The sequence below is a fragment of the Nyctereutes procyonoides genome, unplaced genomic scaffold (genome assembly GCF_905146905.1).
Source record: "Nyctereutes procyonoides isolate TBG_1078 unplaced genomic scaffold, NYPRO_anot_genome, whole genome shotgun sequence".
In the NCBI taxonomy this organism is placed as follows: domain Eukaryota; kingdom Metazoa; phylum Chordata; class Mammalia; order Carnivora; family Canidae; genus Nyctereutes; species Nyctereutes procyonoides.
Window position 1 is genome coordinate 8,965,194 of NW_026575140.1, and position 16,052 is coordinate 8,981,245.

General features: G+C 37.9%; 1 protein-coding gene across 8 annotated transcripts in view; it reads left to right on the plus strand.

Annotated features, from left to right (window-relative positions):
* NFAT5 (nuclear factor of activated T cells 5) overlaps window positions 1-16,052 on the plus strand; it is a 118,791-nt gene that overhangs the window by 90,978 nt on the left and 11,761 nt on the right. For 5 of the 8 annotated variants that reach the window (XM_055307042.1, XM_055307044.1, XM_055307048.1 and 2 more), the window contains 3 exons: window positions 1,084-1,216; window positions 7,173-7,256; window positions 15,291-15,439. In XM_055307042.1, coding sequence (XP_055163017.1) covers window positions 1,084-1,216; window positions 7,173-7,256; window positions 15,291-15,439 — 366 coding nt within the window. The remainder of the gene's footprint in view (window positions 1-1,083; window positions 1,217-7,172; window positions 7,257-15,290; window positions 15,440-16,052) is intronic. The other 3 variants (XM_055307043.1, XM_055307045.1, XM_055307049.1) reach the window with 1 other exon arrangement.

A 16,052-nucleotide genomic window follows, 5' to 3' on the forward strand; every position in this document is an offset into this window, starting at 1 on the left:
GACATTGTGCTTAGTGGGCATATTTTTTTCCTCAAAATTTATTCATTTTTTAATTCAAATACATTTGATCTATATTGTATAAGGTGTTTAACGGTGGTTATAGAATGAAGAACAGAACATCCTAGTTTCTTACAGAGCTTAAATTCTTGTGATTGGAGAGTGAAAAAACAATCACAGTAACTTAAAGTGGTGATAAATGCTATTTTAGAAATAAGATTATGTGACCCGGTTGGGAAGGGTTACTACTTCAAGTAGTATGGTCATATAAGGCTGGCCTCTATGTGGAGGTAACATTTTGAGTAAGACCTGAAAATGGGTTAAGAACTAGCCATTTGAAGAGGCGAACGAGGGCAGCCCCAGGGGCGCAGCGGTTTAGCGCCGCCTGCGGCCCGGGGTTTGATCCTGGGGACCCTGGATCGAGTCCCACGTCGGGCTCCCTGCATGGAGCCTGCTTCTCCCTCTGCCTCTGCTTCTCTCTCTCTCTCTGTGTCTCTATGAATAAATAAATAAAATCTTTAAAAAAAAAAAGAAGAGGCGAACGAAGAATATTTCAGTGGGAGAGACAAGCAAGTTGTAATAGCTGTGAGGTAAAAACAAAAATGAATTTAATGTGTTAAAAGACTGGACTGAGAAGGTTGGCGTGGCCAGAATGTAACAAGCTCAGGGAGAATGGAAAAGAGAGATAGTTGGCGGGAGAAGCACCTAGTAAGCCGTTGTAAAACATTAAAAGCAGGGACACTTGAGTGGCTCAGTGGTTGAGCATCTGCCTTCAGCTCAGGGCGTGATCCCCGGGTGGAGTCCCACATCAGGGCTCCTTGTGGGAGGCCTGCTTCTCCCTCTGCCTGTATCTCTGTTTCTCTCTCTTTCTCTGTGTCTCTCATGAATAAGTAAAATCCTAAAAAAATAAAAATAAATTAAAAGCAGTTTTAAGTTTAATGTCATGATGCCTGTAAACCTGAGCTTTAAAAAGTCAGACTTTTTATATTTTACAGCTAACAGGAAATGTACTTAATTATAATTATTTCAAATTTTTTATTTAAATATTGCTTCTTTTTTGACTCTTGTTATTTCCTTTAAATTTAGAATCATCTTATTGTGAAGGTTCCCCCATATCACGACCAACATATAACGTTGCCAGTATCAGTGGGAATATATGTAGTGACCAATGCTGGAAGATCTCATGATGTTCAGCCATTCACTTACACTCCTGACCCAGGTATGTCAAAATAAAAATTCTGAACTAAAATCGATCACTAATTTCTAATTTTTTGGAAGCATATGAAGACCAGTCAACCAAAAAGAAAAAGTTGTGTGCTAGGATGAATTGATTTCTAAGGGCATGATTTCCTAAGAAGATGGCCACCACATACTGTTTTTCCTCTTATGTCAAGGATATTATTTCTGCTTATGCTCCAATAGTAAAAAGAAAAGCTAGGAATGTTCTGAAGTTTACTCTACAGAATTATATCATCCATATTACTTGGTAAGAGTTATCATTCATTTAGTACCTCTTATATACAGAAAGGTAAAAGTGACGACTTTGAAAAACTTAATAGTTTAGTCTGTATCTGGCCTATAGGATGTATTTTGGGAGAGGGAGAGATAAGCTTGGATTGATAAATGATAAAATCATAAGTGGAGTTATATGCATGTAACATTTTCTAATTTGTAGTCAAAAATATTAATTTGGTTAATATTTCAAATACAATTTCAAGCATTTAGGTAAAGTAGTTCCTTTAGAAACCAGAACAATAAAAACAATTGAAATGTTCATAAGTTTAGAAAATCTCTGGGTAGGAGGTCTCTTAAGAATTTCTTCCCTACACATTTAGTTGCTTAAAGAAGAGAAGCCTTTTCCTGGCAAAAGTAGGGGGAACATTTTAGAAAATGAAACTCTGTACATGTTCCATTGACCTAGGCTTGATTTCTGCTATGTTTACCATTGGTTCAGTTCATTCCAGTCTCAGGCATACTTCAGAATTAGCATTTCTTCCATATTTTAAGTTTATTGTTTATGTTATTCCCATATAGTTCAGGATTCATTGAGGTACAAGGTGACTAAAGGTGGCAGAGGGGAAAAAGCCCAGGCAAGAAAAAGCAATGGAAACCATAACTAGACCTGAGTTAATCTTATCTTGATAATTACTTTCTATCATTTAATGAATCTCTCCCCTTTTTAAAAAATCATGTCTAGGGACGCCTGGATGGCACAATGGTTGAGCGCCTGCCTTTGGCTCAGGGCATGATTGCAGAGTCCCGGGATCGAGTCCTATATTAGGCTCCCTGCATGGAGCCTGCTTCTTCCTCTGCTTGTGTCTCTGCCTCTCTTTCTCTCTGTCTCTCATGAATAAACAAAATCTTAAAATAAAATAAAATTTATTAAAAAATAAAAATAAAATAAATCAAGTCTAAATTTCACAGCATTGGGATCCCTGGGTGGCGCAGCGGTTTGGCGCCTGCCTTTGGCTCAGGGCGCGATCCTGGAGACCCGGGATCGAATCCCATATCGGGCTCCCGGTGCATGGAGCCTGCTTCTCCCTCTGCCTGTGTCTCTGCCTCTCTCTCTCTCTCTCTCTCTGTGACTATCATAAATAAATAAATTAAAAAAAATAAATTTCACAGCATTGCTTATTATTATTCACCAGTTTGCTGTAAAAGTATGCTACATTGGGATCCCTGGGTGGCGCAGTGGTTTGGCGCCTGCCTTTGGCCCAGGGCGTGATCCTGGAGACCCGGGATCGAATCCCACGTCGGGCTCCCGGTGCATGGAGCCTGCTTCTCCCTCTGCCTGTGTCTCTGCCTCTCTCTCTCTCTCTCTCTCTCTGTGACTATCATAAGTAAATTAAAATAAAAAAAAAAAAAGTATGCTACATTACATAGCATTAATGAAATTAATATTTGTATCAGAATAAAAGATCAGCAGTAAAATTTTCAGGCAGGAAAAGGCAAAGTTTAGAAATAATATACTGGTTTCAAAAAAAATAAAGAGAAGATACTCAAAGAGACCAAATATTTTATTGTTTTCTTTCTAGAAAGGTCTCAAAAATCCAAGAAAGTTTGACTTAAAACTAATGGTAGCGGGATCCCTGGGTGGCGCAGCGGTTTGGCGCCTGCCTTTGGCCCGGGGTGCGATCCTGGAGACCCAGGATCGAATCCCACGTCGGGCTCCCGGTGCATGGAGCCTGCTTCTCCCTCTGCCTATGTCTCTGCGCCTCTCTCTCTCTCTCCCTCTGTGACTATCATAAATAAATAAATGAATAAAATTAAAAAAAAACTAATGGTAGCTAAAGCATTTTAGTAATTGCTAAATTACTTAAATAGTGGCATTTAATATTTTTTGTTAAGAGGAGCTTACTTGTGAGGAGAAAGCTGGCATAATTGATATAGAACTAATAAGCTGTATCATTTGTGTGGAAAGGGAAGAGGGAAGTGTAGGTATCTAGTCAGGGAATAGCCTCAAAGATTTTGTGGTGTTGAAAATACTGAGGTTTTATGGTTATTTGTTTGCTTTTATTGATTAATTATGAAGAACATTTTGGACTTTGAAGTGTTTAGTGTCAGCACTAAGAATCCTCTCTTAGTACTGTCCTTTCTTACTGATACATATTGATGATTAGAAATTTCCCTTTGAGGGGATCCCTGGGTGGCTCAGCGGTTTGGCGCCTGCCTTTGGTCCAGGGCGCGATCCTGGAGTCGCGGGATCGAGTCCTGCATCAGGCTCCCGGCATGGAGCCTGATTCTCCCTCTGCCTCCCTCTCTCTCCCTCTCTCTCTCTCTCTCTCTCTCTTTCTATCATGAATAAATAAATAAATCTTTAAAAAAAAATTTCCCTTTATAAAATTGGCAGATAAAACAGCTTTTTTTTTTTAATTTTTATTTGTTTATGATAGTCACACACACAGAGAGAGAGAGAGAGAGAGAGAGAGAGAGAGAGAGGCAGAGACACAGGCAGAGGGAGAAGCAGGCTCCATGCACCGGGAGCCCAACGTGGGATTCGATCCCGGGTCTCCAGGATCGCGCCCTGGGCCAAAGGCAGGCACCAAACCGCTGTGCCACCCAGGGATCCCAAAACAGCTTTTAAGTCTTCTGCTTAACAGCATACACTAATTGATATCTTTGGCCACATTTAGGCAATCATTAACATGTTTATTCTTTTAAGTTTTTCCTTTCATATTTTGTCTTCAATAGATAACAGTTACACTCAGAATCTCTTAATCAAATAAATACATACTATGCAAACTTTGTAATAAGACCTAATGCTTCAGTTTCTGCCTTTATGATACAGTTAATTAAAGAATTTTCCTGGGGATCCCCGGGTGGCTCAGCAGTTTAACGCCTGCCTTCAGTCCGGGGTGTGGTCCTGGAGTCCCGGGATTGAGTCCCATGTCGGGCTCCCTACATGGAGCCTGCTTCTCCCTCTGCCTGTGTCTCTGCCTCTATCTCTCTCTCATGAATAAATAAATAAAATATTTTTAAAAAAGAACTTTGCTATAATTTCACTTTTTGTGTTTTCTGAAATATAATCTTTTCAGATATACATGAGAGAGAATATGATTTTCAGGAAAACTTGGTTATAGAAAATTTGCACTATCTCATGATAAACCAATTGCTGTTGTGATTCATCTGGGGACTGTGGTTAAACATTTGAGTATTCAGTGGTGTATAATTATAACAGCAAAAACTAGGACTACCCCAGTATTGTAGAAATGATGACTATTATACTACTTGCCTAAATATTTAAAAGTTATAATTAAACTAGCAAATTAATATGTCCTATCCTCCTGATTTGACCAAGGTACTTTCATACCAACCTGAAAGAGGAGAGTTGAATTTAGGAGTATTAGAATGCTTGGGAGTTCAAAGTCAGATATGGCAACACAAGGAAGGAGGATTCCCCAGTCTGGTAGCCTTCTTTTCTTTCTTAGCTTCATTCTATACCTAGAGGGCCTTTGTGCACCAACCAGTGCTTCCAAGCTCTGTCTGCTCTGGAGATCTGAGACTGTACTCATAGTCTAATGCAGTCTTATGCAGAAAATTCGGGGATCATGGATATTTGGTACATGTGATTGGGGCAAGGGTTCAATTGAACATAAACTGGTTCTGCATGCTTTGCCAGATAAAGCTCCTCTACAGCGCTCTGAGTCTAGAGCTAAAAAATATACTTCACGTGCATGTTCCCAAGTTTTTAGTTTGCAGGGTCATAAAACTTTGCCAGTTAGTCACCAAAGTTTTCACTTCACTCTATGAAGACACATAAATCACATCAGGTATTTTTTGCAGTGACACAGCAGTGGTATTTCTGTAAGAAATGAGGGATATAATAATTATTCTTTTTTTTTCCTCTAACAACAATTGACTAAAACTTGATTTTAAAAGTTGAAATTTAAATGTTTTCAAAGATTTCTATTTTTAAATCTGTGGTTGCTGGGGTACCTGGGTGGCTCAATTGATTAGGCATCCAGCTTTTGTTTTCTGCTCAGGTTATAATCTCAGGGTCATGAGGTCAAGCCCTGCATCAGGTTCTGCATTGGGTGTGGAGCCTTCTTAAGATTTTCTCTCTCTCCCTCTCCTATTCCGTACCCTGCTCACACACTCTAGATTGGTAGATTGATAGATGGATGGATGATAGGTAAGTCTGTAATTGTTAGAATTATTGTTATGCTTTAAAACTGTCTATGGATTTCTTTTCCATTCAGTTCCCTATATGTCATTCATTGGACTTCCTGTGTAGCACACTAAGTTATTTAACTTCATTCTTAGATGTGTTCATTTTGTCTTTTTATTCACAGCTAACTAGCTCTTTATAGTCTCTTCATAAGTATCATTTCACATTGACCTATCAAAAATAAGAAATTGAAAATAAGGTGGAGCTCTTGGCTGGCTCAGTCAGTAGAGCACCATGCTTGATCTCAGGGTTGTTAGTTCAAGCCCCACATTGGGTATACACTTTACTTAAAAATAAATAAAGATAAAAATTTAAAAGAAATTGAAAATAAGGTGATTCCGTTCCCATTCTGAGTAAGTCAAAGATTTTTTTTAAAGATTTATTTATTTATTCATGAGAGACAGAGAGAGGCAGAGACATAGGCAAAGGGAGAAGCAGTCTCCTCACAGGGAGCCCAATGTGGGACTCGATCCTGGATCCCAGGATCACACCCTCGGGTGAAGGCAGACACTCAACTTCTAAGCCACCCAGCCGTGTCCCTATTTATCATTTTAGAACTGAACCCTACTCTCCGGTCCATTAAATTTAAAGTTGCCATGGTAGCTGTAGTTGCTATGACTAGATGTTATAGTCTAGAAATTCTCTATTAATAATATACAAAGATTATTTTTTCCAAGGCTTTACAAAAGGAATAATCATAATGTTATAGGTTCTGTTTATCACTTTTTTTTAAAGATTGATTGATTTTTTAAAGATTGATTGATTTATGATAGACATAGAGAGAGAGCGAGGCAGAGACATAGGAGGTGGGAGAAGCAGACTCCATGCCAGGAGCCCGACACAGGACTCGATCCCAGGTCTCCAGGATTGCGCCCTGGGCCAAAGGCAAGCGCCAAACTGCTAAGCCACCCAGGGATCCCCTATTTATCACATTTTTAATTTAGTTCAACTGATTAATTAACATTTCTCAATCAGTATTATTTTAATAAATCATTTATGTAGATGAATGGTGAATTTTTTTCATTCTGGTGTTAAAATATATATAATTTATTTTAAAATAAATTTTAAAAGTTTTATATCCATCTTGGGGCACCTGGGTGCAGCATCCAACTCTTGATCTCAGCTCAGGTCTTGATCTAAAGATTGTGAATTCAAGCCCTGCATTGGGCTCCACACCCAGCATGGAGGGGAGAAAAGGGGAAGAAAAAAGGTTTCACATCAGTCTTCTACTCATCAGGTATTGTCAATGGGAATACTGTTACAAAAAGGATTTTAAGTTGCTGTTGTTTCTTGTTTTGATACATGAGCATGTTACTGCCCATTTGGTTGGTGAATTTTTAGGGCATAGATTGGTGATTATAAAAACTCATCTCTGCTTAGATTTTCTGCTAAAAAATAATTTAATAATATTTTATAGGAAATATTCCAATTAAAGATTTTTAGGATACACCTTTTTCTTAGGGAAAGTTTAAATAAATACATCAATCTTTTTGTTTTGCTTTTATAGCAGCAGCTGGTGCTTTGAATGTAAATGTGAAGAAAGAAATGTCTAGTCCTTCAAGACCTTGCTCTTTTGAAGAGGCCATGAAAGGTACCAAGTCCATTCTTTCCAAAAATTATAAAAAGGTGATCCTATTTATTTTGTCTGGCAAATCTTACTATTTTGTTTTTTCTTATGTGCTTAGAACACTTAACGGTATCCTCCATGTCACAAAATAAACATTTGTTTAACTTTACTGAATGCAGAGACTTATTTCCCAACTTGATATTTCCCATTATTCACCATATGAACAAACTCTTTTAAAGCGTATGTTGGAGGAGAGATTTTTCTGATGTTTTTTATTCCCTAATGTTAAAGTATAAAATACAATAATTTATATAAAATAGGGTCTGTAAAGCTTCTTGCTACCAAAATTAATATTTGACATTGAAATTTTGAAACTGAAATTTGAACTATTTTGAAAAAGTTTATTTAGATTTCTTGTTATCGGGCAGCCCCGGTGGCGCGGCGGTTTAGCGCCGCCTGCATCCTGGGGTGTGATCCTGGAGACCCGGGATCGAGTCCCATGTCGGGCTTCCTATAGGGGGCCTGCTTCTCCCTCTGCCTGTTCCTCTGCCTCTCTCTCTCTCTCTGTCTCTATAAATAAATAAACAAAATCTTTAAAAAAAAAAAAAAGATTTCTTGTTATCATCCTTCCTTCTGACATCATATTTACTCCTGCCAACCCCAAGAAACAATGAAGATACCTTCAGGATGTTATAATGTAACACAGAGTAAATTTTTTTTCTTTCATTCTTTTTTTTTTTTTTTTTCCCAGCTTGCAGACTTGATTCTGTGCCCAGCCTGTAATACCTGGGACGTCAGAGGGGCCAAAATCAAGATTTTTTTTTTTCTTAAGGGATTTCTAACACAACTAGATACTCAGTGGTGATGCTTTTTTTGCCATTATAGATGGAGATGTCAATTACATAATCCCCATTGATTTATTTTTATAATTCCTAGCCATTATTTATATTTTTCTGCCATGAAATTCAGGAGTTAAAACCAATCTTAAAATTAAAAATATTTAATCAAATATGATGTGTTTTTTAAATATCATCAGTAGCAAAATCCAGCATTCATGTACATAACTTACCATTTTAATTTCTGACCATGAACACATCCAGAGTAGATTAGTGAGGGATTTTGCAATAGTAAGTAAACAGCCAAGTTTATCTGATTCAACTACAGGAAAATTTACAAATCTATATAATGGATAACCATAGCTCACATTTATCAAATATATATTAAGTGCTAGGCAATATGCTGTACTTTTTACTGGCACTATCTCATTTAATCTTCCAAACTTTATGAAGTAGGTAATTTATTATTCTCATTTCACAGGTGAAGAAACCAAGGTTAAAAATTTGCCCTAGGTCACTTAGCCAGTAATAACAGAAGGATAGGTTGAGCTCTAGTGTGTAAGGTAACACATCTAAGCAAAAATTATTTAAACCATGCTTATTGGGATCCCTGGGTGGCGCAGCGGTTTGGCGCCTGCCTTTGGCCCAGGGCGCAATCCTGGAGACCTGGGATCAAATCCCATGTCGGGCTCCCGGTGCATGGAGCCTGCTTCTCCCTCTGCCTGTGTCTCTGCCTCTCTCTCTCTCTCTCTCTCTCTCTCTCTCTCACTGTGTGCCTATCATAAATAAATAAAATTTAAAAAAAATAAACCATGCTTATTGGGCAGCACCGGTGGCTCAGCGGTTTAGCGCCACCTTTGGCCTAGGGTATGATCCTGGAGACCCGGGATCGAGTCCCACATCAGGCTTCCTGCATGGAGCCTGCTTCTCCCTTTGCCTGTGTCTCTGCCTCTGTGTGTGTGTGTGTGTGTGTGTGTGTATTCTCATGAATAAATAAAATCTTTAAAAAATAAAAAAATAAACAATGCTTATTAGATGAATAATACCATAATTAATTAATCAGTATAGAAAGTCAGGGATATTTGTGATTTTTTTTTTTTTTTTTTTGGCCAACTTTGCCGTCCATGCTTTTCTCCAAAAAAATTTTTTTTAAAGATTTTATTTATTCATGAGAGACAGAGGCAGAGACAGAGAGGGAGAAGCAGTCTGCCCATGGGGAGCCTGATGCAGAACTTGATCCCAGACTCCGGGATCACACCCAGAGCTGAAGGCAGATGCTCAAATGCTGAGCTACCCAGGCATCCCTCTCCAGAATTTTTTGGTGGTACTTTCATAGTGTATCATACTAATGGGACACTAATCCAGTTTAACATGAAATTTCTAATATAAGGGATCCCTGGGTGGCGCAGCAGTTTGGCGCCTGCCTTTGGCCCAGGGCGTGATCCTGGAGACCTGGGATCAAATCCCACGTCGGGCTCCCAGTGCATGGAGCCTGCTTCTCCCTCTGCCTGTGTCTCTGCCTGTCTCTGTCTCCCTGTGTGACTATCATAAATAAATAGAAATTTAAATAAAAATAAAATTTAAAAAAATTCTAAAAAAAAAATTCTAATATAAGATTATGAGTTGAAGGTTGAAAGGTTGTAAATGTCATGCTTAATTTTTAGTAATAAATGATTTAGTTGATCAAAATCTTAAAAGGCTAAAAAACTGGATAAGAAACAAACACATACACATGTTATTAGTTTTTCACAATTTAGACCTGATTTTGACAGTTTTATCAAATCATGGTAAAATTTTTTTAAAGATAGAAAATTGAATTGAATACTAAACATTGATTTAAATTTTTTACTTGTCATTTTAAATTTTATATCATTATTTGGAGATTTCCTGACCAACGACATAAAAATAGTAGCTTTCAGAACCAACAGTTTTCTTTGACATATGGCTTATTTTTATGATCTCTTGAAATCAGAGCATTAGTGTAATGCCAAGTTGCTGAGAGATTTTTTAATAATGAAGACTGAGCAACATAAATGACTTTTAAATTTGTGTTCTGGCAGGAATCTTCTAAGTAACATTCTTATAAATAGCCATCAATTACATTGAGCTTTAGAATTTGATACCAAATAATTATATTATTGAAAGATATTGAAAGCTTTTGCTTTAAAATAAGTTTCTAATTTCTTAGGGTTTGGGGGAAGTGTGTAGGGAGTAAGGAGGATGACTGCACAGCTCACTCAGTGAGATATTAAATCTAGAGCCGAGGTATCATGATTCATTTTTGGTTTTAGTCAACTGTGTATGTATCCTTTACACAAAAGTAATAAAAATTATATAGGAGTGCCTGGGTGGCTCAGTCATTTAAGCACCTGCCTTTGGCTCAGATCATGATCCCAGCATTCTGGAATCAAGTCCCGCATTGGGCTCCCTGCTCAGTGGAGAGTCTGCTTCTGCCTCCTTCTGCCTCTGCCTGCTACTCCCCTTGCTTGTGCTTTCTCCTCTGTCAAATACATAAAATCTTCAAAAAACAACTAATTAAATAATATAAAGTGTGCAGTGTAAGCTACTATTAATGGTTTCTAGAGCATATTTCCAGAAAGTATCTCTGTAGGTACAGGTAGACATGAGGGGACACTCTAGAAAGATGGCTCAAAGACTGTGATACAGGTTTATTAGGACCCAGGGATAAGTTTAATTGACCCTCGAATAATACAAGTTTCAACTGCACAGGTCCACTTACATGTAGATTTTTTTCAGTATAGCATGTTTCCTTATGATTTTGTTAATAGCATTCTTTTCTCTAACTTTATTGTAAGAAAACCGTGTGTAATACATACATAAAATATGTGTTAATCAACTATTTATGTTATCAGTTAGGCATCTGGTCAAAGTTGGCTATCAGTTTTGAGGGAGTCAAGTTCTATATGGATGTTCAACTAGTATGGCAGGGTCATTGCTTCAACCCCCACGTTGTTCAAGGGTCAACTTGTATTGATGTGCATTCTCTTAGTTTCGGCTTTGTAAGGAGTGCTTCACTGGATAAGTGAAAAATAGTTCAGAGCATATACTTTTCTCACTGGTTTTAACTACATGCAAAGGTTTAGAAGCTTGGAGGAACCATATCTCGACCCATTTCACAGGTGAATTAACCAAGGCTCAGAGAAGTTAAGTGATTTGCCTCAGGGTCACACAGCTAGTAACTGATAGAGCTTGTGACTTAGATTTCTTCCACAACTCTGTATTTTCTTACTCTATTATTTCTTCCCCTATAAATCTTAATTTATACAAACATATTTGTACTCCACCTAAATACTGCTTGCTGATAACAAACTTCCAGTAAAGATTATTCTAAATTTCAAAGATTATTCGGCATAGATGGAGAGAACAGTTCAAAAGTTGTTTTGGCATAAACTGTCAATGCCATTATTCTTTACAAATTCACATTGATATTTGGATGGTTAAATATGTTTGTCTTATTTACTTTGTGGGTTTTCTGAATTGGCTTAAAAGTTCTCCCCTAGGGATCCCTGGGTGGCGCAGCGGTTTGGCGCCTGCCTTTGGCCCAGGGCGCGATCCTGGAGACCCGGGATCAAATCCCACGTCGGGCTCCCGGTGCAGGGAGCCTGCTTCTCCCTCTGCCTGTGTCTCTGCCTCTCTCTCTCTCTCTCTCTCTCTCTCTCTCTCTCTCTGTGACTATCATAAAAAAAAAAAAAGTTATCCCCTAGCCCTTACATAATACACAGACTTCATATGTTTGATTTTTCCCTCCCTTCACTAAAATGTAATTTCCAGGCAGTAGGGCTTTATCCATCTTAGTCATCACTGGAACCTGGAACAGTGCCTGAAATTTTGTAAAGGATCATAAATATATAATGAGAATGTAGGAAGGCAAAGTAGGGTGACATCTCTCAAGCCATTTAATATTGTTTACAGGTCTATTAAAGATATATTTGTGGGTTCTGGGACATAATAGTATACACTTATTTTTCCCTGTCCCTCCTTTCTAAATATACCTTGGAAATAATTGACACCAAGTGAGTTTCCTAGGTTTTCTTTTATCTACCATTTTATCTGAATTAGGTACCAGAGAAGTCTGCAACTCAGAACTGGCAACCTACACAGACAGAAAGAATAAATCAATAAATAAGCATGAACAGCCTGCTCTCAAAGACTAGGAAAGGCAAAGCCTAGCAGAGTCTTAGTGGGATGACTCATATCTAATGACAGCAGCTGATCCACTAACAAAATTTGGGGACTAGCACATCCCCCACTCAAATTTGTAATAGCAACAGCTATATGGTTAACTCACCCCATACCCCACATCTGCCAAGAAGCAGTGGGCCCAATATACTAACAGTAGAACCAAAGAGGGCCCAAATACAGGCTTCACATAAGCCAGAAGCAGCAGGTCAGTCTGTCTGCCGGAGTGGGAACAGCAGAACCCAGGGATCCAACCCATCGCCTCCCTCATATCAGGCAGTAGCACACAGGCCCTTCCACCTGTGCTGGTGGCATCAGCAGGCCCTGCATCTCCTTGCCCTTCCCTCAGCAGCAAAGCAAGACCCAGGCCCAACAGCTCCTGTCCCTCCCCCTAAGGGTAGAAGATCCAGGCCAAGTGTCTCCCAGTCATCTACCCAGTGACAGAAGGCAACCCATTGTCAGAAGGTGAACCAGACTCAGGGTCTCCCAGATCTTCACCCAGTGACAAGGAGCCCACCTTAACCTCGAAGTTCTTGACCAACCACAGGGCAGAATTAGCCCATGTAAGTGCTTTCTCACCTCTAGCAGCACTAGCAGAAATAGAATGGGAAGCCCAATAGTATCAGCAGACTAGAGAAAATACCAGGAAAAATGTTTTCTTTTCTGTAGGTTCAGCATCCCTTGCCACCCACACCAGGGAGTTCAGGGAAGACTTTCCATTCTTATGGGTAACACCAGCAGGTTTCCAGCTACTGCTGGAACTAGAACAACATATAGAACTAGAACAACAAACAGCCAGATTGTCAGAAACCTCAATTATTATTGGCCATAGAAAGATTTTGTGCATATGGCTATAGATAGACTTGTATCTTTGCGTGGGCATTAGACAAAATGTCCTTTTCTTGTTAGCCGACACTAGTAGACCTACCTGTTTGTCAGTGGTCTCCTTAGGAGATGTTAAAGACCCTTGCTCAACTTGTTCTACATGTTCTCATTTTCCAGAAGGGGGAAAAAACTATGATAATAAGAATTATCCTCTAAATAAACTTGGGCAAAATTGTATATAGACATTTTAAACAGTAACTGTGTAGGTGATGCATGTATTTGTCAGTGGATGTTTATATACAGTTTCTCATTGAACTGTAATATAAGTTTATCTTTAGATATTGAACTTTTTAAGTCAGAAATACTAGAATGAAAATATGCAACACTGAACTGTAAGATTAACCAAATAATCCACAGCAAACTAAATTGACTATGACAAAGGTAAAGTAGATTCATTTATTACTTTCTTCATTAATTCAGCAAATATTTATTGGTTATCCATTATGCACCAGGCAACAACAACAAAATCTGCCTTCACAGAGTTCACATTCTAATAGAGTTCAAAAGCAAGAATAGGAACTGAGTATTACAGGATCAACTTGGGACACTACCAGTGGTCTTTCAAATTGTCGTGTGAGATGGGTCTTTCAATACTTTCAAATGCCTGCCTTGTACATGATCCGAAGTTCTGTCTTAGTCAAACTTGGATTGTGAGTTGCATTGCATTGGTATTGTTAGAATCTAAGTGAAAAGAGGTCTGAGAACTCATAAGTAAATGATCCAGTTTTCAAAGTAATAAAGTATAAGATATCAAAAGTTAAATGAGCACTTTTCCCTCCCTCAAGATAATCAGTTTCCATAGGAGTTGTTTCTAGCCAGTTAGTTGTGAGACAAGTTGAAGTAAGACCAGAAAATTTCAAATATTTTTAAATCAAATTATTACAAAGATAGCTATCCTATTCATATATACCATATGCCATTTTAAAGTCCTCTTTGTAGCCAGTATTTCTTCTCAGTGTCACATTAAGAAGTTTAATAGCTATGCTTCTGGGGATTTTGTACTTCTCTCCATAGGGTTTTAAAGTAGTGGTATACTCTGGGTGCAGAATTTGGCTAGGTGTTCAGTTCAGAAGACTACCATTAGTGGTATCAGTAGGCTCCACTAAGTGCCACTAACACAGACTTGAGGCAAAAAGTCGAAGAAAAGGGATCAAGGAGAAAAAATAGAATGAAATGATTGAACCTACCTTATCTGCTATGTATTAACTCTCCCTAGCATAAATCTGTAACTATTCCTGCAAACTAGAATAAAGAAAGTGGAAAATACTTGATGGTTTGGCTTTGGAAGTTTAATTGGTAAATGTTTTGATTTTATGCTGCCAGGCAACTAACCATATGCTAAGAGGGGAGTTGTAATTGAGTAGCTTTAATCTGGAGATTTCTAAGCTGTACACTATAATATATGTGATCATGTTGATTAGTGTAACTCATGGTACTTTGAAAGGGCCCTGAGGGGTATAGCTTGATAATTGAACTGAGTAAGCTTGTTGAATTCAACCCAGTCTCAGGTTCTTATCAGGAGTCCTCAAGCCACTATTACTTCAAAAAAGGGAAGACACTTTTTTTTTTTTTAGATTTTATTTATTTATTTATCTATTTATTTATTTTTAAGATTTTATTTATTTATTTATTTATTTATTTATTTATTTATTTATCTATTTATTTATTTATTTATTTATTTATTTATTTATTTATTCGTGGAAGACAGAGAGAGAAGCAGGCTCCTCACAGGCAGCCCAGTGCGGGACTCGATCCCCAGACCCGGGATCACGTCCTGAGCCGAAGGCAGACGCTCAACTGCTGAGCCACCCAGGCGTCCCAGATTTTATTTATTTATTCATGAGAGACAGAAAGGGAGGGAGAGGGAGAGGCAGGCTCAATCCCAAGACCCCAGGAGCATGACCTGAAGCCAAAGGCAGACAAACAACTGAGCCACCCAGGTGCCCGGAAGACACATTTTGATACATCAATTTTTATATCCTATGCTGCCAGCATAGCATCAAAAAATAGACATATTTAAATCATGACTAAGAATCACCATATTATAGAATGAAATAATTAATGATGTTAGTGATTTTAAAGTTTTCTTTTTTTCTTTCTTTCTTTTTTTTTTTTTTGTGTGTGTGTGTGTGTACAGCAATGAAAACTACTGGTTGTAACTTAGATAAGGTAAATATTCTTCCTAATGCTCTGATCACTCCACTCATATCAAGCAGTATGATTAAGAGTGAAGATGTTACTCCAATGGAAGTAACAGCAGAAAAAAGATCTTCCCCTATTTTTAAGGTAAGCTGCATTGACTAGTGCCCCACATCTTTTCGGTTATAAAAATTGCTAATTTGATTTCTTTTCCCCATGTTTGTGCTTTTACTTTTACTTTTTTTTTTCACATGTGTTTCTTTTTGGATGCAGTTAATGAGTTTTGGTTTTCATAATAAATGCTTTAACATGCCAATAAAATAGCCTGCAAAGTGACTTCCAATATATCTTGATAAGGGAGGAATTGATTAATGTTAGCTAGATCTATGGGATGTGGGGTATTCATGAAAGTACAAGTTTAATAGTTTCAGAATTGGAGACATTTTTATTTTCTTTTTTTCCCCAGTTTTTTTCTATAACCCCCTTTCCCTTTTTCACTTAACTCCTTTCCCTCCTATAATGTTACCTATGATCCACAAGATGGAGATATTTTTGAATTTACTATTAATTCATGAACTGTAGAATTAATGTGTACTTCCTGTCCTTAGCACATCAATAACTAACTGATTATTCTAGTTTTTTGTTTGACTGTCTTTGCTTATAATATTTATTAAAGAAATATCATAATGACAGATATGGTGTCACCAAGAATCCTAGTCTTACACATTTTATGAAAAAACAATGTAGAGTGGAAAATTGG